The following is a 27,638-nucleotide window of genomic DNA, read 5'->3' on the forward strand; positions in this document are numbered from 1 at the left end:
AATACCTCCATCAGATGGCTTGTAGGCAAGACTGTAGGGAATTTTCTTGATTAATAATTGATGTGGGAGGGCCCAGCTCACTGGGGGCAGTGCTACCCCAGACAGGTGGTCCTAGGTTGTACAAGAAAGCAGGCTGAGTAACCCAGTAAACAACATTCTTCCCAGGCCTTTGCTTCAGTCCCTGCCTGTAGGTTCCTGCCCTGACTACCCTCAGTGATGGCCTACCCTCTGTAACTAGAAGACAAAATAACTCCTGTCCTTCCCAAGTTGTTTTTGGTTTGTGGTGTTTTAGCACAGCAATAGAAACCCAAGTAAGGCACTACAGCTTTGAAAATTAAAAAAAAAAAAAAAAATTCCCCATATCTGCCCACGAATTTGGGGGCCGGGAAACAATACCAAATGCTAAAAACAGCTTGTCACCAGCATGTCCTTATCAAAACAGGAGGATTTTGAGCTTTTTAGTTAGTTGTTGTTGTTGTCTTTTAATAAATTTAGATATAAAATTAAAAGTCCAGATCAGTATGATTTTGACTGTCACAGGACAGCCACAGCTCTTATATAAGCAGAAAGGAAACCATCCAACTCTACCTAGACCAAGAAAAGCACTCAGCACTATCAGCTTCTCTGGCGTAGGCAGTTGGGCTACCTTAGTTTACGTCAACTGGACACAAACTACAGTCACCTGGGAAGAGGAAATTGCCTCCATGAGACTGGCCGTGGGCATACCCTCCGGGCATTTTCTTGATTAATGAGAGATGTGTGGTGCCCTCCCTGGCCTGATGGCCCTGGGCAAGCTGAGCAAGCCAGGGGGAGCAGTTCCTGCCTTGAGTTGCAGCCAGGGCTTCCCTAATGGTGGACTGTAGCTGGTAAGACACTTCGCTCCCTCAAGTTGCTTGTGGTCAGTGTTTCATCACAGCGACCGAAAAGCAACTAACTAACACAGCTGGGCAGCTGGTGAGAACTGGGGGCAACACTGCAGCCCACATTTGTTTTATTTCCTGCCTGCGTTCTGGTGGAGCAGGCCTGTCTTTCCCGCTTGCGTTCTGGTGGAGCAGGCCTATTCACAGGCCCCACCAACCCTGCTCCTTCCATCTCACCATCCCCGGCCTCTAAAACAGGCCTTTGATTTCTCCACAACTCAGTACTTCGGGTCTCTTCCTCCAGACACATCCTACCTAGTCATGTTACACAGCCACGTTCCAGTTGTTTTTCCAGACCACCACAGCCACAGCAGGCCAAGACGTTCCCCTCTCAGCTTCAAACACCTAAATGAATGTGCCTGGCTGGTACTCAAAAGGAATACTGGGCTCAAAACAGCTCCTCCTGCCATCGCCAGGGTCCTCCTGAAGTTATGACCCACCCAGCTTTCAACCTGATTGGGACTCTCCATTGGACAGGATTTAGAATACCCTGGAGACAGACCTCTGACAGACTTGTGGAGAATTACCTATGATTAATTAGCCTCTGGGCTGTGAGAATAATCTGGGTTAAATGAGGTGGAAAGATATACCCTAAACGTGGGCAGTACCAATTCATGGGCTGGGATCCTGAACTCCAAAAAACAAGAAAGCCGGCTGTATTCCCTTCATCTCTCTCTGCTTCCGGACTAGACACAACGGGGGCCGGTGCCTTCTTCCATACTATGATGAGCTGTATTGTATCACCTGCAGCCATGGCCCGAAATAAACCCTTCCTTTCCCCATCACACATCAGGTACCATTCTCAGCAACAATGGCTGAGACAATGCCCCATCTTCCTGCAAGACTGGAGAGGGGTGGAGAGACCAGCAGGGGAAACAGACAATGGCTAGGCTTTCTGCTGTTCCTCTAACCCCCATGCTACCTACCGTTCTCCAATCTTGCATCCAAAAGCGCAAGTAACGGGTCATCATTACTGCCGTAAGCACCCCCAACTGACCTCCCTACCGCGCCATCCACCTGTGCACGTCAGGCTGGGGGCAGGTCCCAGCAACACTGCAACCAAGTCACAGAGTGGGACCATGGGAGCAAACAGGGTCTGAGATGAGTCAGCGTGTCACGAAACCCAAAGCCTCACAATGGCTCTCAGACTACTCATAACTAAAAGATTCCTCCAGTCACAGATGGAGGGCAAGCAGGGGGAAGAACTGTCGGGTTTGTCATCATCAGTTCAATTAAGGTACTGCCTAGTTCTCAGTTCTCTGGGCTACTGGCCAATGGGATTCTCAAGAAGCAGTTAAGGATTCAATGCTGTTGGACCTATCCTGAGCTTGGCATTTAAAAAAAAACAACAATGCAATGCAGGGAAAGTAACTTTAAAATGAATGATCAGGGTTCAAACCCCAGTTCAGTTGCAATATGGCTGTGAAAATTTGGATGACATTCTCTTATTTATTTTTATGTGTGTGCGTGTTTTCTGCAAATGTATGTCTGTGCACCAAATATGTGCTGTGCCCAAGGAGTCCAAACAGAGGGCTCCAGCTGGCTGTGAAGTACCATGTAGGTACTGAGATTTGAACTCTGGGTTTTTGGAAAAGCAGTCAGTCCTCTTAACCATCTCTCCAGCCCCTTGGACTAAATTCCCCACCCCCCCACCCCCAAGACAGGGTTTCTCTGTGTAGTTTTAGTGCCTGTCCTGGATCTTGCTCTGTAGACAAGGCTGGTCTCGAACTCACAGAGATCCACCTGGCTCTACCTCCTCAGTGCTGGGATTAAAGGCGTGCGCCACCACTGCTGGTCTAAATTTTTGACAGCTCATTAAAATGGTTTATAAAGCCTATCTTGTTGGGCATGTTAAAAAGATTAAAAAGCAGAGTGAGCCACTCAATAGAAGGAGTGTCGGATGTCGTTGAAAGGTTTGAGAGGTAGAGAGACAAGTATTAATTACAGACTTTGCATTCTGCCTTCTACATGCGAAGCCTGAAGACAGGACGCAATCCATTCATTTTGCTGATGAAGAAATGGAGGGACAGAGAGAGTAAGCGGCTTTCCCAGGGCCCTGTAGCTAACAACAGGTGGAGCCAGGATCCACATCCAGGCAGGTTGACTTCTGAGTCTACTCTGGGAACTTCCACAGAGAAGGAAGTGAGGGCTGAGGTTGGCAGAGCTCAAATTCAGACCCTTTCACCTAGTACTGACTGGGCCATGAGACTTGGGCAAGTTACTTCATTTCTCTGATCCTGTTTTCCCAGCTATAAAATGGAAATACCAACCCCATGACCTCACTCAGCCTGTTTAGAAGAAAATTTAATGAACCAGCCTATTCAACAGTACTGAGCACAGTTTTTCCTCCATGAACTGGGAGAAGGACGGCATTGGAAACGTTTTATGATCCTTTTCAATGTATATGGGTGGGGCTAGTGGCCTGGGAATTCACACTACAGTTAGCAAAGTTTTAAGTTCAGATTTTAAAGGCCAGTCTCACAAAGTCCTGAAAAGCTGCCACCACCGTAGTTCTGCTACAGCCCTCACCCCGCTCTCCCACCAGCTTTCATTTTTCTTCACATAAAACTTGGGAATGGAAAACCTCTGTAAAAGGGGCTCTGGAATCTCTGTGAGTTTGTGGTAATCTGTTGGTTCCCATAGACAACAGTAACAAAAATCTTCTGTGGATTCGAAATGCCTGGGAGGGGGTGTGATATACGGAATAGCTGGAGGGGATAATGAAGGGCACCTGATGATTTGTGAGTCAAGGCCTTCTGAAAGAGAACCTCAAGCTTCCTTCCCCACTGGCCTGCAGTTCTCCTGTGGAACAAATCAACAGAAGAGGCAAGAGAGCAAACAGCCCTGGAAAGCATCCCTTGTGTTTTTGGCTCTGAGGGCTCCTCCCACCAGCCAGCCCCTGCCCTCACTGGAATGTACTTCAAAGAGAAAGGAATGATAATAACCCATTCTGAAGGTGCTCAGCTTGACTTAAGTGTGTAGAGCCAGGGATTCTACAAAAATGGAAGATGGAATTGTTTTAATTATAAAGGGTGGGGTGAGTAGAAACAAAGGAAAAGAAAAAAATGAAAACAATATTTTAAAATCCTACCATTAAACAGTCATTTTAGTGCAGAGATGTAGCTCACTCTTTGTCAAAACCATGGGGCTCTCAGAAGCAGAATGCTCTAGGAGCGGGGTTCTGATGTGAATCTCTTTTCAAGCCTGTGCCAACAGATTCTAGAAATTCACTGTCACAGTTCCTGCAGCTTCTCTTTGAAACACCTCATCATGCATACTCAGCTGCCAGACTGTCTCTATAAAAGTGCAGCTTCAAAACTCTGCTACTTTTGAGAAAACATGTGTTGAGTCCATAATTATTATCCACGGCCTGCTGCTGCTCCTTTAATTCAAGATGCACATAGCAATCTCGTGTTAGTCCACAATCTGTTTCTGTTATCTCCTAGAATCACATAAAGGAAGACAAATTTTAAATATTCTTTCTACTTAAACAAAGGGTGAAATGGATTTTTGAAATGGAATACTTCCTCATACCTCAGTGATGTAACTTCCCTTAGTGCAAAATGAGCCTCCATTTTAAAACAATGCCCAATTTATTTCCAAGTGGACTTTTTACTATGTATTTATTTATTTAAAGGGACAAATAAATATTGTACTTATGACATACTACAACAGGTTGGTTCGGAATGGTGGGGGGAGTCCTTTTGAAAAGATTTGAAGTGGCACTCTTTTCCTTTTCTCCCCACTTCCCTACCCCTACCCCCAAAGTCTCACTATGTAGGCTGGCCTGAAACTTGCTGTGTAGACCAGGTTGGCCTGTAGCTGGCAGTGGTCCTTTGCTCCTGAGTGCTGACTTCGATTACAGACATACACCACCACCCCTGGTGGTGTCATTCACCAAAGGAACAACAGCAGATGCCCTCGACTCCTACACAAATTCAACACTTGCTAGAAACTGAAATGGAAGATCCGGGACAGGGTCTGGTCCCCGCCCAACATGTGTGATGAGAACATTTGTTGAGCATAAATGAATGAATGAACCTAAATAGCCATTTCTCTACAGATGATTTAGGTATGTGGTGAATGTTGGATGACAGAACCCTATCAAATACCTTAGTCAACTCTGAAATCCAACTCTACAACGTGCTTTCTGAAAAGTTAGAACCTGTGTTCCAAAGGCTGCGAAACAGCCACCATTTACCTTACATGCTTTGCTAGGTAAGTTTTTAACTTTTCTGAAAAGCTCTTAAAAGCTCAAGAGAGAAAACAGTCCTCTAAACCTTCTGAGTCTAGCTCCGCTCTCAGTTGTGCCCCTCTCCATGGAACCGTGGATCTGAAATGGCTGTGTAAAGCTGGTAGCTGACCCACCCCCCCTAATAGTGGCTGTCAAGTGTGACAGAAATCTGTAAGACCTGCTAAAAGAATTCTGAGCCTGCCTCCCTCCATCTGTGTCCCCGTCGCCCTGGAAACCAAAGGCCAAGCTTAGTCAGCATTTTACAAGCCGTTTCTCTTACCCCCCACCCCACACCCCACGATCCAAATAAAGAGAGGACAGAGGTAAAACAGTATGGAATTTGCTTGGAAATAGTAACAGTCTCTCAACCGAGCAGGCACTGACAAGTTCAATTCTGTTGCTTCAGCAGACAATGCTAAATTTAGGGACCAGAGTTAAGGAAATTTTCCCAGTTGGGGAGTGGGGGTGATATGGGGGATTAAACCTAAGGTCATGCATGCCAGGCAAAATCATCTACCACCATGCTATATCCTGAGTTCTTTTAAAGAATGTTTAACATGTATAGATATATGTAGGAGTGTATGTGTGCATGGTGTGCACACACAAATGCATGCACACCAGCACACGTGCACGGAAGTCAGGGGAGAACTCGTGGTAGATGGTTCTTTCTTTCTGCCTTGTGTCTTTGGGATCAAGGTCAAATGGCAGGCTTGGTGGCAAGGCCTTTACTCTCTGAGTCATCTCACAGGCCCCTCTTTTCATTTTCTTATTTTGAGACAGGTTCTCATTAATTATCGCAGGCTGGCTTTGAACTCAGTTGGTAGCCCACCCTTGCCTAACTAAATTCTCAATTCTCCTGCCTTAGCCTCCCAAGCAGGTAGGATTAGAGGCCTGCTACCATTGGGCCTGGCCTAGTTAAGACGCTAAGTCTGTGGAGACACTGCCACTTTGATCCCAATTCAGTAGTTGTTAAATAGCTTGTTGGCCAGGAGGAGTGGTCAGTGGAAAGAGATGAAGGAATATCTTACACTATTTTCACAGAAAGTGAATTTGTCTGGGCTCAGTGACAATCCTAAAAGTCAAAGAGGTAACCACTGGGACCCCAAGGAGGTAATGGTGTTAATTTACCCTTTGACCCACAACTTCGACTAGAACCAATTACTTTTGTCTCCTCTGCTACCGTAGAAGTTGCATCAAGGCAGCCATGTCCCATTTATCTTTCTATTACTTCCAATCCCATGACTATTGGCTAAGGGAATCAATGAGGAGATAAAGGAAGAAAGGGGGAAAGAGAGTTTCCATCCTGAACCAATGGAAGCTCACTTTAGAGTTGCAATCAAACTGTCTCCAAATCTACTTTGTTAATGCCCTGAGCGATTTTAGCACCCATGAGCCAAAGCAGGACAGCACGGGCACAGTTGTCAGAGAGTACTGGCCGGATGGTCATGCAGCTCAGACTGAGGAGCTGCTTCCCCGGGGGGTAACATCACACTGTAGGTGTAGAATAATAAATGAGTAACAGGAGGAGGTGGAGAAATGAACAAGGGCCCAGAAGACAGGCTATAGGATTAGAGATCTCCTGCAGGCAGGAGAGGCAGGTTGGTGACAGACCTCCTAGTGAGCAAGAGATGCCCAGGCAGCTGCTAGTGACTGAGGCAGAAGAAGCCCATAGAAGTTTATAGAAAAACCACACAAATCTCACCAGGAAAAACCAGTCCTCCACACTACAAATTCCTATTTGATGCTAGAAAGCAGCTGAACAGGTGAACCAAAGACCACTTTTACTTCGAGTCTTTTCCTAACTCTACCCTGGCTAAGGCGTAAATAACAAAGTGAAAAAAAATCACCAGAAGAAGTCAAAAAGCCTACCAGAGGTGTGGGCACTGTAGCTCAATAGGAAAGGGTGCATGCTGAGCAAGCCTGGCCACCTGTGGTCAACCCCCAGATCCCACAGTGGAAGGAAGGAACTGACTCTTGAAGACTGTACTTGACTGCTGCATGCACGCCCATACATTCTAATAACACAAGCCTGCCGAGGGGCTGGAATAATAACTTAGCAAATAAGAGCCATTGCTGTTCTCACAAAGGATGCAGGTTCAGTTCCCAGCACCCACCTGGTGGTTCACAACCATCCTTAACTCTTGTTCCAGGGGATCCAATGACCTCTTCTGACTTCCAAAGGAACCAGGCATGCCTATGATGCACATGCATGCATGTATACATGCAACACATTCACACATGTAAAATAAGATACAGCTTTTAAAAAAAAAATTGAAGTCCATCAAGATGATATTCAAGATATTCTGGAAATGATCCCAGGAAATACTCCCACACCATTATCATATGGCCTTATTACCTCTAACTAGGGAACATGATGCCTTGGATGGGGGGAGGGATAATCTCCCATGATTATTAAATCTATTCAGACATTTCTCCCCCTATACAAAATTAAAAAGACATCAAAACCATCCATCGTGTCTCCTAACTACACACACACACACACACACACACACACACACACACACACACACACACCACTCACAATCAAAGCTGAGCAAAAGCTGCCAGCCTTTTCACCTTGCCGTGGTCTGTGGAGGACCGTACACTGGGATGCCCTACAATTCACCAAGGTCCCCAGCTGCCAGGGATCAGCACTGAAGGAACTATGCTGGCATTTCTGTAATATGAACCATCAAAACTATCCAGGGCTCCAAGGCACCTCCAGCTAAAGGAAACAATCCCTGGCACTTTCCCCCACCCCTTTTCAGAAATTCTTTCTGTGGGAAAGGAGGAGACAGAACAAAAGAAAGAATTATATAAGAGGAAGAAACAGGAAAAAATCATTCCTAGCAGGAGAGTGATTAAAAAAAAAAACAAACCACCATTGAAGATCATTTAAATACAAAACTGAGGAGAATTTATAAATGAGACTATAATACTGTATAATTCACATTATATTTCCAAAAAAGAAATTGACTGATTCCAAATAGAAATAGCCCAGGCGGTAGTGGTGGTGCTCGACTTTAATCCCAGCACTTGGGAGGCAGAGGTAGGTGGATTTCTGTAAGTTTGAGGCCAGCCTGGTCTATAGAGTGAGTTCCAGGACAGCCAGGGCTACACGAGAAACCCTGTCTCAAAAATAAAACAAAAAACCCAACTAAATAGAAATATCCAAAAATGGAAAACAATTAATATAATTATTTCTTGCCAAGAAACATTACCATGATGCAGCCAAGAAAGCACAAATTTAGATTCTAAGAGTAAAAGTCACAATTGTAGTTTCCTAATAGCCATCTTCCCTAATATTCATTTCTTTTATTTTCAAAGGTTACATTTGAGATGTACTATATGAGCAAGACATTATCATTGATAAAAGATGATATATAGATTTTAAAATAACAGTTGTAACTTGGGGAAGTATTTACCTATAACAGCCCCACACTCCTTTCCAAGGACACCCACCCTTTGAACAGTTAAAACTATTTCCTTAAAATGGCACTCAAACTCAGCTAGGCATCTTTCTTCCTCCCTCTCTCTTCCCCTTCTTTCCTTCTCTGTCTTTCCCTGTGCTGGGGACAGAGCCCAGAGCCTTGAACATGCTAGGTAAGAACTCTACACTGAGATATACCCCCAGCTCTAGGGCCTCGAACTCTCAACCATTCTGAGTCAGCCTTCTGCGTTCTGGGTTGAAAGTTGCATCGCCACGCTGGCTTTTTTCTTTTGTTTATGAAGAACAGAGCTGAGCCCCCCAAAGACTCACAGTAGTGTCCTGTTGACCAAATAGGTGAATGAATGTACATAGTACAACACACAGTAACTGGACTGAGCCAGACACAGTGGCATATTCCTATCCCAGGATTTAGGAGGAGAGGCAGAAGGATCTCTCAAGTTTGATATCAGCCTGGGATGCATAGCAAGACTTGTTGCTGTGGGGTCTTTCTGTATGCCATGAACATGTGTTGCTCTAATTCATTAATAAATAAAGCTGCATTGGCCTATGGCAGAGCAGGATGGAGCCAGGAGGAAGATCCAGGAAGGACAGAGAGGAGAAAGGCATGGTCAAGAGACGCCAGCCAAGGAGCAATAAGATGCCAGCAAACCGGTAACGCCACGGCCACGTGGCAACATATAGATTAATAGAAATGTAGAAATGGGTTAATTTAAGATGAAAGGGCTAGTTAGCAAGAAGCCTGAGCCATCGGCCAAACAGTTTGTAATTAATATTAAGCCTCTGAGTATTTTATAAGCAGCTGTGGGACTGCAGGTGGGAGAGATTTGTCCGGAGAGCAGAAAGATGGCTCAGTGGTTAAGTGCACTGACTGATGTTCCAGAGGACCTAGGTTCAATTCCCAGGCCATATGGTGTCTGATGACACCAGATCTAAAAAAAAAAAAAAAAAAAAAAAAAAAGGAGGAAGGAAACTCATGACCCCCTCTCCCTTCTCTCCCTTTTAAGAGGTCAGGTATGATGGCAAGAAGCACCGCCTCCTACGGGGTATAGCCCAAGGTCATGGGCGGAGCAAATACCACTACAACGTATTTTTTTTTTTTTATTCTTCTAAGACAGGGTTTCTCATGTAGCTCTGGCTGTCCTGGAACTCGCTCTGTAGACCAGGCTGGCCTTGAACTCACATGGATCCACCTACCTCTTCCTCAAGTGCTGAGATTAAAGGTGTGTGCCAATATGCCGAGCTATAACAAGACATATTCTTAAAACAAACAAGTCTGACTGATACCCAACCCATGCAGTTTTGGAGAACATTCTGATTAAATCCATACAGAAAGTTTTCCATTCTGCTTTGACTTTATCCTTTTCATGCTCTATAGCAGAACAAGATGGCTGGCTGCAGAGGGCTTGTTTTATGGAATGCCTCTCTGCTATCTCCTTTAATGAGGGAAAGGGGACAAAGTTGACTCCATTTCTAGAACCAGGCCCTAAGATACTGTTCTCTCTTGGAGGGTTGCTGTTATATGCCCTGGTACACTCAAGATTGCCATGCTTCATGTAATCCCAAATAAGGCCAACCTGCCAGCAGTCCTGACCATTAGCTAACATCCTCCTGGACCTTGCAACCCACCTACCAGCTGATTACCACTAAGTGACCTCAATGACAACAGAAGAACAGCCTACCTCAGCCCTTTCTAAATTGAAAAACTGCAATTAAATTAAATGACTATTTCAAGTCCCTGAGTTTGGGGGATAATTTCTTACAAAGTAATAGCTAACTGGAACATGTTCTTTCTTTTTTTTTTTTTTTTTGGTTTTTCGAAACAGGGTCTCTCTGTGTAGCTTTGCGCCTTTCCTGGAACTCGCTTTGTAGACCAGGCTGGCCTCGAACTCACAGAGATCCACCTGCCTCTGCCTCCCGAGTGCTGGGATTATAGGCGTGCGCCACCACCGCCCGACCGGAACATGCTCTTTCTTAATTTCTCCTTTCTCTCCCTTTAAATACTATCAGTGGAAGCCAAGGCTGCCATGCCAAAGGGCATGTCCTTGAACTCCTAAGTTTAGCCCTGAAGACAGTTCAGGAGGAGAGAGTTGGGAGAAACTGGGCTGTGAACCCAGGACCTCATCCTGAAAGCAAACAGCCACCCGAGGCCACAGGGCCTCCAACAGGTGCCATGGAAGACCATACCTGCCTCATGAGCTCCTCTTGACGCATCCTGATCCTCTCTCTCTCCATCTGGATCCTCTGAAGACGCAGTTTCTGCTGCTGCTGCTGCTGAGTGGTCAGCGCATTGGGCACACTCATGAGCCCCGAGGGTGGGTTCGGAGTTGGGTGGTTCTGTGCACTCAGGTTACTGGGTACGACTTGTTGCTGGTGTTGGTGATTCATCACTACAGGAGGAAGAACACAGGGATCCATGACCAGGGCCTATGATAGTTATCATAAAGGGACCATCAGAATGCTTCGCGCTTTGGAGTATAGACTCGGAATTCCTTTCAAGTACTTTACTGTTAAATCATTACTATTTAAAAACTATGGCCTTAATTCTATTCATCAAGATACAAGTATCAGCTGCACAACTAACTCTTGGCTTCCTGTGCTGTTAAAAATTTTATTTCATGTTTCCTATGCCTAGAATACATTTTTTTTTTTTTTGGAGCTGAGGATCGAACCCAGGCCTTGTGCTTGCTAGGCAAGTGCTCTACCACTGAGCTAAATCCCCAACCCTAGAATACATTTTTATTACACTTATTTATTTGTGTGTAGGTCATAGTTGGTTCTCTACTTCCACCGTGTGGGTCCCAGAGTTGCACTCAGGTTGTTAGACTTACAGCAAATCCCTTTACCCACTGAGCCGTCTCTCACAAGCTCCACTCTTGGATATATATTAAAGGTAAATACATAAAACATAATGGTAAAAATAAGTCCCACAAAGATTGTCATAATTTAGGAAAGATTTTCCTCCAAGACACCTGGGAGTGTGTCAATTTCTTCAGACACCCTGAATATCTGTAGCAGCATCACAGAAGGCATACAATCAATTCTCCATATCCAGTGGGTATACAAGAACACTCAAAAGGAATGAGTGAGTTGAGAGCAACGGGAAAAAACAGACCTCAATCAGAAAAGGGGCCCAGTCATACTTCGTTAAAAGGGAGTAATTCCTGGGACTGGAAGTATAGCTCTGTGGATAGAGCACTTGTCTAACATGCAGGAAGCCCTGGGTTCTGTCCCCAGCATCACGTAAACCTGGAGTGATGGTGCATTCCTATAACCCTAGCACTCAAGAGTGGAAACAGGAGAATCAGAAATGCAAGGTATCATCAGCAATACAGGAAGTCTGAGGCCTGTTTGGACTACATGAGATCCTGTCTAAATATATATATAAAGAAGGGCTAGAAAGATGATTCTTCGGATAGGAGCCCCAGCTGCTCTTCTAGAGGACCCAGGTTCGATTCCCAGTACTCATATGGCAGCTCACAACCATCTCCAGTTCCAGGAGATCCAATGCCCTCTTCTGACCTCTGCAGGCACCAGGAATGAACACGGTACTCAGACATACATGCCAGTAAACACCCTACACACACACACACACACACACACACACACACACACTATATATATATATATATATATATATATATATATATAGAGAGAGAGAGAGAGAGAGAGAGAGAGAGAGAGAGAGAGAGAGAGAGAGAGAGAGAGAGGTGGGGGGTGCTGTGCTGGAACTTGCTATGTAGACCAGACTGGCCTGGAATTCACAAAGATATGACTGTTCTGCCTCCAAATACTGAGATATTTTAACTAAAGCCCCCAAATTAAAGATTTTTATTTATTTTTGTCCTGGCGATGGAATGTTGCTTATAAAGAATGTGCTGTACCACTATACCCCAGTCCCCAAAAGTTGAATATTTTAATCTTCAGTTTGCTGTGGCTACTATGTCATCCAACTGAAGTTCCTTGGATAGATGACAAGGCAACCTACTCTCCCTGTATAAAGTATGTGTAGCAGACAGGAGACAGTCCCACTCAGTTCCTAAGCTTTGATGTGAGGAACCAATGGAGCCACCTGGGCATTTCTTACACCCTTAGTTTGAGAACAGAAAACAAAACAAAACAAAAACCCCACAGTCCTTATTGATGGCAAAATAGTTGAGATGTGTATTTCCCTTCCAGGATGGCACACCCAGCCTTTGCTGAAGGGAGGAGAAGAAGGATTTCACACGTATGGTATCACTGGGAAAATGTTCCCTCAGTCACAGCTTCACCTAAGACAAAACTCCAGGCATCCAGAAGAGCTTAATTCATAAAATCTATTTCAACTCAAAGGAAGGAAGTATTAAATAATTATCCCCAGAGGCAGACATATCTGAACCCTCTGGAAAGGGGTATTTCTATTTTTCTGGCATAACTACTATAGACAAGAAAAAGACAGAATGTTCCAAATATCAGAAACCTCTAGACTGGGGTTGGGGTGGGGGTTGAAAACCACAGGCTGTTAATACTGTTAATTGTAAATTATTCAAAAATTCAAAAATTGTTATTTATGGGTCTGTGCATCTGTGGGTGCCCAGAGAAGCCAGACAAACCACTTCACATGGGTGTTGAGATCTAAATCCTGGTCCTCTGAAAGAACAACACGCATTCTTGACTACTGAGCCACCAATCCAGGCCAAAATCTCAAATCTTAAAAAAATCTGGCTTAGGTCTGACAAGTTACTAACATGAGATTTGTGTGGCATTGTGTTAACTTCAACAACTTAGCTAGATCACCCTTTGCAGTGGACAAAATGCTGCTCTGGGTTCACTAACAAATAGTATGCTCCATTACTCAACTCCATACTACAACCAGATGCTCTCTGTGGACTTTATTAATGTCTGATAAGACTCAGGGCTGACTCTTCCCAAACCACACCCTTGCTGATCTTCAGAACGTCTGCTCCTACAGGTGTTCACTCTTACAGGAGACATCTGCTCTTAGAGGTGTTCACTCTTATGAGAGACAGCTGTTCTTACAGGCGTTCGCTTCACAGAGTCAGCAATGAGCATGGTTCCCCCAGAGCTGGTGGTAAACGTAGTTCCGCCATGTTGGAAAGCTGACGTGGGTGGAGTCAGCAGCCAAAGCTGCCACTTTAGTCCTAGTAATGCTACAGTTTAAACCAATAGATTCACAATAAGGCAGATTCAGATGGAATAAGGCTTTAAATGGTTTACAGTGTGTAGGCTTGAAAGAGAAAAAGAAATACAGAGTCATATAAAGAAAGTTTTAAAAAGTAAAGCCTTTAAAGAGACAGTAAAAGTAATATAAAAAATAAGCCACATAAAGATGGATATCGCACAGAGAATCTGGATTGTGTTGTTTTGGGGATTTTTTTAACTGCACAAAGACATTTGATTATAAATGCTACTCAGTTAAATATATATATATAATATATATATATTATATATATATATAAAAGTTATCTTGACTTCAAAATTTATGTGTAAGGATATGTTGCTTTGGAAAAGAGGTTCTGCTTTTGTTTCCACAGAAAATGAGAACCTATGGATTTGTACCAGTTTAAGATGGATTAGATTTGATCAAGTCAGACCTCCTGAACCTTAACAGATGGTACCTATCAACAAAGGTTATAGCCAGTCTTCTCAGGACTTGACCATTATCTTGAATAGTCTCACAATCCCCATAAGACTACCAGTGGCCCCTATCAGCAGGAAGTAACCTAGAAAACTACACCCACATTCCCAAAAAGTGGATTATGGATGTTTGTCTTTGTTTAGATTGTTGGTTACAAATTGTTATTGGTCATAGTCAATCTTTTTCTAAAAGAAGAAAGGGGGATATAATATAGAAATATAGGATATAGATATGATAGGATGAAAGGGTAGATTATTGAATCTACCTTTAAAGAGCAGCAACTTGTTTAGAATGTTTTACATTGCTATGGATTTTAGTTTATTGATATAAATTTAAAGTTAATTTTGTTATACTGTATATATATTTCTACTCTCATTTAAGGTATGTTTATGTAACTTATTTAAATTGTAATGGATAATTAAGAAATACAGATTTATAATTAGTCTTCTATGATAGTCAAGCTTATAGTCATGTTAGTTAAGTTTTCTAGGTATACATAGATATAATTCAATTAGGTAGGTAATCTTCAAATACTTCAAAGACCTACAGAATATGGCATTTAAAATGCTTTAAAAACATAGGCTTTTCTGGACAATGAGACACATCTGCTCCTTCAAGGAAGACAATGGGCACCAAAGACATTCCATATGGTGTTTATCTTCTTCATGGCAAAAGTTAGCCATTTGGGCAAGAAACTGTTCTTGCCTGGACTGCTTGACAAAATGTTGTATAAACTGGACATGCAGGACCCATAGAAAGGTGACCACTGAACTTCGCAAGGCGAGATGGTTTGTCAGGTTCCTGCTTCACAAAGGAAACTGCCAAATATTCTACAGGACACAGGAAGAAGCAACTAGGTCTATTGACTGAAGAAGGATGCCCCAATGTTACAGAGGAACTTTGGATGACTATCCAGGAGGCAACTGTCTCTGTCATTTCCAGATTTTTTGAAGTTGCTTACAACACACTTCCTGTTTACTTAGGTAATAGTATATCCTTCTGGGGTCTTTGATGTAGTTGAAGACTAGATAGTTATAATTTTCCTCAGTTATGATAAAAGATAAGTTACATATGAAACCTTAGACTCACAAATATAGGACAGATAAAATATTTTCTTTGAAATTGCCAAATACAAATAGACTAGATATTGTAACTGCAATTCTTGCTTGATAACAGTTTTGTTGTATGTAATTTTACTATGTTGAAGTTAAAACCTTCCTTTTTGATTAGACAGAAAAGGGGAAATGCTGTGAGATAATGCTTTTGTACACTGGTTTAATAAAATGCTGCTTGGCCTGTAGCCAGGCAGGAAGTATAGGCAGGGCAAGCAGACTAAAAGAATTCTGGGAAGAGGAAGGGCAGAGTCAGGAGTCGCCAGCCAGACACAGAGGAAGCAAGATGATAAGACAGAACTGAGAAAAGGTACCAAGCCACATGGCTAAACATAGTAAGAATTATGGGTTAAATTAAGTGTAAGAGCCAGTCATTAATAAGCCTGAGCTAATGGCCAAGCAGTTGTAAATAATATTAAGTCTCTGTGTGATTATTTTATAAAAGGCTGCGGGACTGTAGGTGAGAGATTTGTCCAACTGTGGTCAGGTGGGACACAGGAAAACTTCCAGCTACAGTCTTAGTCCATTTAAACCTGTGCTTCTGAAACTTTCTTTAGTGGAAGGTTCTTTCCTAGGAGCCCCTATCAAGCTTGAAGCCAGGGTGCCCTATGCCGAGGGATCAATCAGCTGTTTGCCAGGAGTCTGGGCTTCTGTCAATAGAGCAATAGTAGAATTTTGACTGTGCTCTCTAAATTCTTTTGGGATCACTTTCACCCTACAGGCATTTCCCAACTATCATGTTAAAATTTTACACTTAGCTTTTGGAGACTTTACACTACTTTAACTACTGCACACCACCCCTTAGGGTTCTAGCATAGGCCTTTGCACACACTCTAAATGGATGATTTCCACCAATTCACTGATTTTAGAGCTGAAAAACTTGAAAGGTTAAATGACTCAGCACAAATCACATGCCCAGACCCCAACACACCCAGGAATCCTGAACGTGCAGGTTGTTCCAGAATGCTACACAGGCATCCACTAAGGGCCCCCTATCTCTGCCCTGAACACACCCAGAAGTCAGAAATAACTGGTAAGCTAACTTGAAGAGGATAGCTAGTTTCTTTTGTCCTATATCATGAAGAAGTCTCTCAAAGACCCTTTAAAAAGATGAAAACAACCTGAACCACATTTTGATGGGTGCCATTTGTGTGATCTAATTTTACACATGCAAAAATTACACCACTTTGTTCTTGAATAATAATACAAAAAAAAAAGGACAAAAGCAGATGTACTTTTGAAAGATTACATTTCATGATCCACATCCACCACAGCTGTAATACTAAACCTTCTGGCCACATAATGATATGGAACTACAAGAAGCCATGCCAAAACATACAGGTGTAAATCGTTTCTGACTTACATACAGACCCAGGGCACCCAGTCTGCAAAATATTCCAGCCGGAAGAGTGTCTGAGTGCAGCTGCAGGCCTTTTCCTAAACTCTGTTTATACGCTATGCATGGTTTAACTCATGAACTGGCCAACCCCGGGTGTCACGCAGCCCTGTCTGATGGGAAACACATGTCCACAGAGGAGGAAAGAAAATCCAGCCACAGGGCAGCCTTGACTCAGTCATGATACAGTGACTGCAGACACATCTCTTGCCTTCCTTGTGTGTCTCTTGGCTTTTGCCAACAAGGAGCCACTTGTTTCTCTTATTTCCCAGAAAAGGTCATCCAACAAGGTCAGCAAAAATAAATAAGTAAATATAAGAGAGAGAGAGAGAGAGAGAGAGAGAGAGAGAGAGAGAGAGAAAAAGAAAGAAAGAAAGAAAGAAAGAAAGAAAGAAAGAAAGAAAGAAAGAAAGAAAGAAAGAAAGAAAGAAAGAAAGAAAGAAAGAAAGAAAGAAAAAGGAAAACAGCTTTTCACTTCCAGGTGCATTCAGTTCCAAAAATCTCTAAATATTAAGCCAAGAAGTTTCACTGTGCCAACTTCACACTGACGCTTTTATTCCAAATCTGGGCGAGAAGACTATAAAGAAAATTCTCAGTTGGGTCAGTTAGAGCACTGTGTTCAACAACAACATACACATGGCTAAACTTTTCTTGATTATCTGTTTCAAGCCTTCAAATCATTTGCAGGTGCTCCAAAGGCTGGCGTGGGCTTGCAACTCTCCAAAGGTTCCAGTCCCTTCTAGTAAAAGGCCTTGCAACCCAACTTGCATTTACTTCCCAGGCAACCTTGACATTTTAGCATCAAGAAATTATTTTCCTGCTTGCAATCCCACCTGCCCATTTAAACAGTAATCTTGTCCACAGACCTGGGCACATCCATTCTGCTTAGGACAAAGACGAATGCTTATGCCTCTGGCTTTTATGTTCTCCTAGTGAGCACACTCTCTGGATGTATAGTTTATGAACTGTTAAAGGATCTAACTAAAGGATCTAGACACTGGATCTCATCATTATAACATACATAGAAAAACGTGGGTATAGGTGGAGGGGGGCAATCCTCACATTTTCCTGTCATGTTAATTTCTCAATTTCTGTGTGTGTGTGTGTGTGTGTGTGTGTGTGTGTGTGTGTGTGTGTGTGTGTGTGTTCACCTGAAGCTGTATTAGAATGTGCAACCCCAATTCCATCTAGTTGCTGGAACATCTCAAGGTTTATGCAAAGTGGTATGTGTGTCAGAAGCAAAGCTACAGAGACGCTGCAGTTGAGCAAACTGACTAATAGGAAACAGGAGAAACCGAGAACTATACTGTGCTATTCCACAAAGCCATCCTTCTGATATGAAATCTGTTTCCATGGCTGGGCACTCTCGGGGAAAACATCATTGTTTTACTATGTTCAGACAGTAGGCACACCTTTATCCCGACAGGAAATGGAAACTCTGATTCATATCATTTCTTTTCATTTACTGAGGAAGGTTATGGTCACTTTGTACTAGTCAGTTTTACTGAACAGTTTTGAAAACTACTCCAGGGGCAAACCACTAAAGCCCAAGCTGGAGATCAGAAGACACTCACAACGAGCGAGAAAATGCTGCCAGTGTGCTAGTTTTAATCTGCTTTTTTTGATATTATGTCATTCTAGTAAATATCCTTATTATTTAAAGAGGCCACACAGGGCTGGGGAGATGGCTCAGAGGTTAAGAGCACTGGCTGCTCTTCCAGAGGTCCTGAGTTCAATTCCCAGCAACCACATGGTGGCTCACAACCATCTGTAACAAGATCTGGTGCCCTCTTCTGGCCTGCAGGCACACATGTTGTATACATAATAAATAAATAAATCTTTAAAATAAATAAACAAAATAAAAAAAATAAAGAGGCCACACAATAGACACCAAGACTGCATGAGGTGGTTCACGCATCTGAACAGTTGATGAAAGGGAACTTTCAGGTAATAATCAAGCACTGGAAATTATTGGCTTTGCAAGAAATCACAAAAATTATGATGAGGCATTCATTAACAAAGATAGCAATGGCACATCGGTGCTTTTCAGTTTAGAACCACTGGGGGGCGGAGGAGGGACCAGACACAGAATTAGCAGACTATAATTTAATCCACGGTATCAAGATGATGGAGAAAGCTGGTCAAACAGTGTGGCTTTGCACATGTGAGGATTTCACAGAACACTGTACCTAGCTCTTTTTTTTTCAGAGCTGAGGACCAAACTCCACTGAGCTAAATCCCCAACCCCCTGTACCTAGCTCTTAACAGGAGGTCCAGCAAAAATCAATTGTCTTGGATATAAAAAGAATCAATACCAATAGTGGTGACTTAGGGTTGTTAAACTACACCTATCTTGTCATCATTTCATCATTTCCGGCAGTCTATGGTTTTGTTTTTAATTCGGTAATGAAAAAGACAGCTGGATCCCTTCCCCTCAAGAGACTATAGTCTAGAGGGCAGACACACAAACAGCAATAGTATCTATTCTTTTAGTGAGGGACCACAGCCCAGAAGGGGGTGTAAGAGGTCAGGGAGGACACTGAAAACAGTGTGGTCCTCACATGACAGGATGCTGCACTCATCAACTCCCAGCCGCTCTAGCTGCCTGCACAAGCCAGATATCATTCTAGCGTGGAGTGGAGGGGTTCCTGAGTTCCCACCCTAACTGAGGAGCTACAGGTAGCTGATGGCTTCCGGGGGAGGGACAGCCAGGTTTCTTTAAGGGTGTGGCTCCTGGTAGGTTGATGTTCCACTGGATGGCCCCACACAGGAGTAGATGAACACACAAATTGGAGTTAATGGGTTATTAAATTAAAATAAAAAAAAGATACAAAATTGTGGGGGATAAGAAGATGGGTGGAGGTGGACCTGGGAGGAGTTGAAAGAAGGAGATGTCGGGGGATATGATCAAAATACATTATATGAAGTTCTCAAAGATTTAATAAAGATACTTTTTTTTTTTTTTTTTTTTGGTTTTTCGAGACAGGGTTTCTCTGTGTAGCTTTGCGCCTTTCCTGGAACTCACGTGGTAGTCCAGGCTGGCCTCGAACTCACAGAGATCCGCCTGCCTCTGCCTCCCGAGTGCTGGGATTAAAGGCGTGCGCCACCACCGCCCGGCTTAATAAAGATACTTTTAAGGTGAGAACATTCCAGACCTATGACCTTACGGTACGTGCGCAAAAAAGTACACAGTCCATGTATTCCAAGGCAGAGGACAAGGGTCAACAGACAGGTTCTGTGTGGCCCAGAGCCCACGGAAGGCACCATATTAGCCTCAACTTCAGAGGCCTGGAATCTCCTTCAGGCACCCTGCTTGAACCATACAGGAAACTGCCAAGTGCTTTACCTGCTGTGACCAAATATAAAATTCAGGGGACGGGGTGGGGGGGGGGAGAAACAGGCACAATGCCAACCTGTGTTGACTCCCCAAGGGAAGCCTTACCTGCTATGAGGAATGAATGGGGGGGAGGGAGAGAAGGAGGGTTAACTGTTGTTGTTATGTAAAATGCAAAAAAAAATTTTTTAATAATTAAAAAAAAAAAAAAAACCCAGACACAGAGAAATTAAGAAAACCACTGTGAAGTTGAATGAAGGTCAAAGGTACCTCAGAAGGTCAAAGGTGTCTCTCAACTGCCTCTCTCAGCCCTATGAGGAGGCTCAGGATCATAACTGGAGAGAAAATTAACATGGGTTTGCCAGGAATGGGAGGGACAAAGCAGCTTTGCTTTGAACACACAGCAAAGTCTGGCCCTAAGTGAAACAAAACAAACGCCCGAAGCTCTGTGTTTTACCGGGAAGGCGTGCCAAAGAGGGCAGCACTCTTAACAGAAAACAGACAAAATGCTCAACAGAAGAACTGGGGCTCTCAATTTTCTAGGTTTCATTCATGAGTTAAACTCTTGCCAAGGTTGCCAGAAGAGGCTCTGAGATCATGCCCGCACCCCTATGCCGGGAGGTTATGGGAAACCTTCTGAGAACTCCCGCTGTCCCCTGTTTGTTGAAGAAACTCTAGACAGTGTCCAGACAACTTTTGAAGAATCACTGCTCAGTGCTTTATACCCAGAAAAAAAACTTATTTATCCTCAAAAAACATGAGGGCCTATCCCTCCTGAATGACCTGACTCATGTGAGGAGACCCCTCAGAGCTCAGGAACTCTGAGGTCCACTCTCACCACAGAGCATCCTGGTATTCAGTTTTCCCTTTAGCTTTATTGGTTTGGTTTACTGTCGGTTTTTTGCAGCCACAGTTCCTTTCAGTTCAATTTAACTTTTGTTCTTTCAAATGATGCATATTATAAAGGAGGAAGAAATAAATGTCCGGAAGTATCAGACTTTCTTCTCCTTATTTTTTTTTAAAGAAGAATTAGTGTTTTGAGTAAGACTGACCCCATAGGCTCATACATGTGTATGCTTAGTCTGAGAGCTGAACTGTTCAAAAGAATTAGAAGGATTAGGAGATGTGGCCTTGTTGAGGAAGTATGTCACTGAGGGTGGGCTTTGGGGCTTCAAAAGCCCATGTCAGGCCCAATCTCTCTCTCTCTCTGCCTGCCTACTTGCAGACTAAGATGTAAAGTTCTCAGCTACTTCTCCAGCACCATGCCTGCCAAGATGATAATGAACTACCCTCTGAAACTGTAAGCAAGCTCCCAACTAAATGCTTTCTTTCATAAGAGTTGCCTTGGTCGTGGTGTCTCTTCACATCAATAAAACAGTGACTAAGACAATTAGCATTATTTAATTAAGTAACGAATATCCTGAAAGCTGCACAGGAAGTCATTATAATTAAAAGGCCACATCAAAAGATATGCATACACCATTTCTCAAGTGCCCTGATGAATGAAGGAGGCATATTTGCTAAATGAACTCGTGAAACATGCCCCAAACTCCCATGGTATGAGAAATGAAAATAAGTAGCACAAAAATATCCAGACTAATGTTTCCAAAATGAATTAAAATATGCATGCAGAAACACTCAAAGGGATAGTAACTAAAGTCCTTAAGCTACATGTAAAAATAGGGCAGGAAAATAAGAAAAATCAGGTGATATTTCTGAATTCAATAATAGACTAGAATAGGCTAAAATTAAACTATGTAGATAGCCACACAAATGTATTGTTTGTGAGAGGGCTGGGGAGCCAGACCAGAGCCATGACAGGTTTCTAACAGTCCTGCCAGGGACCAGGCCTTAGTTTTGGTTTCCTGGAACTGTCTGGAGCTGAGTGAGGAGTTCTCAGGAAGACCACAACTCAAGGGCAGCAGAAGGTGCCCCCCAGCCTTCTGCTGGCTCAGCAGGAGCCCCCCAGCCATCTGCTAGCTAAAGATAGCTTTCCTTACCCTGCAGCTGGAAGGTCCTGAACCACTAGAGTCTCCCACCAATCAACTCCCAGACTAATCTTTCCTCCACCTGTCAGCACCAGATTAATCTAAAAGGAGCTTGCAACCTCCCTTCAGGTCACTATTGGCCACTCCAACATGTTGGAAATGAAAATGCTCTTGCTGATTGCATACGTGAGTGATGGTCTTTCTTGGGTACTTCTCTCAAACCCTAACAGTCTGTCAGGTAAATAACACCCTGTGAAGCTTAAATGAACCACAATGGAAATTATCATTTGATGATCATACATCCCAAGGGAGTCTCCATGTCTTTGAGCATACCTCATTGACTGAAGATAGAAACACTGTTCCTCATAGCTCATTCTCTGTACTGAATATTAAAGCAACCAGGGGCCCACCAACTCTGCCTCCACCCCCAGTTCTTTCAATCCAAATGATCAAAGTTAGCATCTCCAGTCCTAAGGTATATCAACACTCTGTGCTTCTTGAGATGAGGCGATGATAAGACAAAGCATTTCTTCTGTATTCCTGCCAAACAAGTATAACCAAAATCTAAGTCATAGGAGGCATGAGACAAACCCAAATTTAAAGAGTGTCTACTAAAAGTCTAGGTCCAGAAAAACTAGAATTGGGGAATTACTCCAGGTTAAAAGAATTTAAGGACAAGCTAGGGATATAGCTCAATGGTAAAGCACTGGGGTCGAATGATTGAGGCCCTGGGTTTGATCCCCAGCACCACAGAAAGAAAAGAAGGAGAGAGGGGGAGGGGGAGTAGACTAATGCAACACATGTTCCTAACAGAAAACAAAACTCATATGGACTGCACATTAGATACAAAACTTTATTGGTGTTAAATTTCCCTGATTTTGATACCTGTTCTGTGCTTAGAAAACACATCAAAAGCACTACAAATATTTAGGGTACAGATCATGATGTCTCCAGCTTTACCTTCACTAATAAAGGAAAAGGGGTAGAGGTGTAGCAAAGTGGTAGAATAACTCCAGAATGTTTCAGGCCCTAGGTTTAATCCTCAGCAACAGAAACAAAATTTTGTTACCATGTTGTGCGGTAGTACATACCTGTATTCCAACTACTAGGGAATCTGAGAAGGCCACTAGTTTGGGGATAGCCAGATGAGATTTTGCCTCGAAAAAGAAAAAGAAAAGGAAGGAAGGAAGGAAAAAGGAGGGTAGGAAGGAAGGAAGGAGGGTGGGTGGGAGGGAGGGAGGGAGGGAGGAAAGGGAGGGAGAAAGGGAGAGAGAGAGAGAGAGAGAGAGAGAGAGAGAGAGAGAGAGAGAGAGAGAGACGCATATACACACAGATAACCTACTGTTGGTTGCTTTTGCTCTTTTGGGGGCCCCCCACCACCCAGCTCCCAAATAAATCAGTGTCTTTTTATTTTCTTATGAATGCCCAGCCTTAACTTGGCTTGTTTCTTGCCAGCTTTTCTTAACTTTAAATTATCTCATCAACCTTTTGCCTCTGGGCTTTTTCCTTTTCTTCTGTATATCTTACTTTCACTCTTACTCTACGGTATGGCTGCGTGGCTGGCCCCTAGCATCCTCCTCTCCTTGTTCTCTTGTCTTTCTCCCAAATTTCTCCTCCTATTTATTCTCTCTGCTGCCAGCCCCACCTATCCTTTCTCCTGTCCTGCTATTGGACATTCAGCTCTTTATTAGACCATCAGGTGTTTTAGACAGGTACAGTAACACAGCTTCACAGAGTTAAACAAACGCAGCATAAACAAAAGTAGCATACCTTAAAATAATATTCTACAACAGTAACCAAACCAAGCTGTGTTGACAAGCAAATTACCAACAACTAACAAAAGTAAAAATGACAAAGGGTAAGTACAGCAGTCCCTTGTACTGAACTTGAAAGTCTCCTGAAGTTTAAGATTATTTAAAAATAAATTAAGATTTTTCTTTTTCCTAAATAAAACCTATGAGACAATACCCCAAACTCTGCAGAGACTAATAGGTTTTGCCTGGCAGAGTCCAGAGAAACTGTGTTTGCACTTGGGCACTTTCTTGGGCTTTGAGGAAAGCCCTGTTAAACAACAACTTTAGTTAATTGACTTGAGTTTGTGAGGAAGAACAGAATCCTAGTTGTGAAATGTACTACATCATGCTTATATGCGTATATGGAAGTGTGTGTGTGTGTGTGTGTGTGTGTGTGTGTGTGTGTGTGTGTGTGTACTTAAAATTATATTTGCTGTTCCTCCAAGCTCCGCACCCAACTGTGACTTAAATAAAAATAAAAACAGCTTAGTAAGGCTAGACATAGAGTCCACAACCAGCTAGCCTTTCTGAAGAAATCCTCTACAAAGTGCTCACTGAGGACAAGACACCCAGGTCAGGAAATTATAACTTTTCTTAGGAGGAACCTGGGGCACCAAGAATTTTCATGGTTAGCACTGGCGACATGACATGAAAGCCTTTACTTTTCCAAGCTCAGAACTGCAACACTGTGCTACTGTGGCCTCACAACAGGAAGGGAATAAACACCACAGAAGGCGCCAAGTAGAAGATGGAGGAGAGACCAGCAACCGTCAACATGTGGAGGAAGGGATGACTTGGCCAAAGCCATCTTAGCATTCATATAATTTAGGCCTCGAAATTTCCTCAGATTGCAAGAAAATATATTATATGTCTAAGAGAAGACTGGCTACAAAGAGAGCCCAAGCTTACGATGCGTGCTGGGGACCGAAAAAGTGAGACCTCTTGGGAACATCCCTAGGTCTCGTGGCCCAGGCAACAGCAACAGAAACACAACAAAATGATATGATGTGGGAGCAGCAGCATCCACATTCTGGGCATTTGTTTTGTGAAGAAGGATGGAATGATCCAACGACACTAAGGGAGAAGCCACAGCTCTCACTAGTTCAGGCACCGACAAGAGTGGACAACCTGGACAGATGTTTTTCTTGATATCTTGAGGATGATGTTTAAAATAGCTAAATGAAACGAAGCCAGAACTAAGTCATCCATATTCATTTCTCTTTTTCTCTTTCTTTTCCAACTTTATTCTTTCTAGCTCCGCAAATATTTAAATCTTGGCAAAATTCAAACCTCACAACTCAGTCTTCTCTGCTGTCTGAGAAATATAATACTGAAAAGGGAAAGGATGAAAAGAATATGGGATAAAATGTATGACCTGTGCTGGGAAGCAAAATAACTCCCACTGAGATTTCCATTTATGGCTTAGGAAAAAACATCTGTATCTACAGGTAGGAAGCATCTGGAAATAAGGGGAGAATGCACATGGACACACAAGTAGGAAGCATATGGACCCACAGGTAGGAAACATGGACATATAGAAAGGAAACATGTAGACACATAGGTACGATGCATCTGGATACACAGGTTGAGAAACAGAGCCGGGGGAGAGTTAGGAGCCTTGAGAAAACATACTCCCATAGCTATTGGAAATTGCTTTATTAAAAGATCAATACTCCAGGGCCTGGAGAGATGGCTCAGCGGCAAAGAGCATCTGGTCGTACAGAAGACCTGAGTTTAATTTCCAGCACTTACATGGCACCGCTGAGAGAGGGGGGAGGGGTGGTTACAGATACAAATCACCCATACATGTAAAATAAATAAATCTAAAATAAAATTTATTTTATAAAATTATATGGACAAAAAGTTTGATAACGAACATTACTGGCCAACATATGGGGAAAGAAAAATCTTTACTGGCTTAACTTTTTAGGATAGAAATTAAATAAGAATTACTGAAGTTATAAATGTACATACTCTCTTAAGAATTCTACTTGAGCAATCTTACCCTCTCTATAAACATTGCATGGCTCTAGGATTTGTCTACAAGGATGTGCATTTTGGCATTGAACAATAAGCTGAGTATCAACAAGAGTTGGTTAAACAAAGGATGCATATCGATTGTGCTGACTATGACATGCTGTTTATTAGTAAGACTGAGTCACTTAGGAGGCTCTCTACCACACGCTAAAGTTATTAAAAAAGAAATGCACACCCATGCAAGGATGTGTGCACAGAGTAAGACCAGAGAAACCCTAGGAAGCTGCTAGTGGTGGTGTGTGGGGGGAGAGAATAGTCAGAGGTCACGGTGGTAGGAGATTGACTGTTCATGTTAAAGACTTACTCTGAACCATTTGGGCTTTTTTACCATATGCTACTGTTTCTTATTAAGGGAAACCCCTCATCAAAGGGCACGAAACACGGGACTAGAGAAATGGTTCAGAGGTTAAGAGCACTAGCTCCTGCAGAGGACTTGGATTTGATTCAAAGCACCAGCGGCTCACAACCATCTGTAGCTCCAGTTCCAATGCCCTCCTCTGGCCTCTGCAGCACCAGGCACAAAAGTGGTGTGCCGACATCCATGCAGCCAAAACACCCACACACATAAAACAAAAAGACATTAATTACACAGAAAAGAAAAACCTGAAATTTAGAGATATTTATGACACATTAAATTTTTGAAGCAGACCACAGAAGAAGTATGTGGAGTATTTTCTAACACACACACACACACACACACACATCACACTCACACTATCAATTCATTGTATGTCTGTGTGTCCAAGGTGCACAGGTAGAGGCCAAAGGCCAGCCTCCAAGCACTGGTTCTGTCTTCTACCGCGTGGGCCCCAGGGATCCAGCTCGCGTCATCAGGCTTTGAGGCTCCCACTGAGCCAAGACAAGACAAATATGTAAGGAACACAGAACGAGTGAACAGCAAAATCACAGTACCTCCTTATTCTCTTTGTTACTGTCAAACAGCATTAGCTGTAGTAACCAAACAGCAAATATTTCCTGGAAGTAGGCCTTCTTGAGTCTCATTGCCTCAAATATATTTAAGGCCTCATTTTTGCTGTTGTTGCCTTTTTTTTTTTTGTTAATTAGGAAGAGTGGGTTTGCTCTCTTTAGTACTTAAACAGGGAGGAGTACCAACCAAGGCTTTTGTTTTCCAGGCCTCTCATATGGTATTACTTTGCTGACTTCATCTCGGAAAACTGTTCAGACAAAGCATGGAAGAACAGCTGTCCCTGACCACCACCAACTGCAAAACACCCAGGGAATAAATTTAGACTTCGAGAAAGGAAGAAGAAATCAATCAGCTGATAGCTCAGTTTAGGGGTGGTTGGGGGGTATGGAGACGACACACAGGAAGAGACACTATCACCCAGGACCCAAAGCGGAGGAGAGAGCAGTGGCCAAGTGTCATTCAACACTTACCAATCTGGAGCAAGTGCCTGCACGACGGCCATCCCACAGTTATTGGTGTGGGGGCGGAGGGATGGGGAGGAGGTGAGCCTCCACCTTCTGTGGCTGAAAATCCTCCAGAGCAGGGGATGTTGCCAAGGGAGACAGGTGACAGACAGGATTTCAACTACCAAATTCTTCTCAAGACTCCCAACTGAGGCATTTACTATTTGAAGAACAAATTCATCCAACTTTGTACTTCTAAAATGTTAATTTCCTTTATAGTTAGGACTTGGGATTTTGTGTGATTTCCCCGTATTTTCTCTCCAAGTAGGTTATGTTTCTTTTAAAAAGTTTGGTTTTTTGTTGTTGT

General features: G+C 43.1%; 1 protein-coding gene across 2 annotated transcripts in view; it reads right to left on the minus strand.

Moving 5' to 3' along the window:
• Positions 1–27,638, minus strand: part of Wwtr1 (WW domain containing transcription regulator 1) — a 126,474-nt gene that overhangs the window by 13,642 nt on the left and 85,194 nt on the right. For both annotated transcript variants that reach the window (XM_052731353.1, XM_052731352.1), the window contains exon 4: positions 10,790–10,992. In XM_052731353.1, coding sequence (XP_052587313.1) covers positions 10,790–10,992 — 203 coding nt within the window. The remainder of the gene's footprint in view (positions 1–10,789; positions 10,993–27,638) is intronic.

This window comes from Peromyscus californicus, unplaced genomic scaffold (genome assembly GCF_007827085.1).
Source record: "Peromyscus californicus insignis strain IS unplaced genomic scaffold, ASM782708v3 Scaffold_9__1_contigs__length_137607984, whole genome shotgun sequence".
NCBI lineage: Eukaryota > Metazoa > Chordata > Mammalia > Rodentia > Cricetidae > Peromyscus > Peromyscus californicus.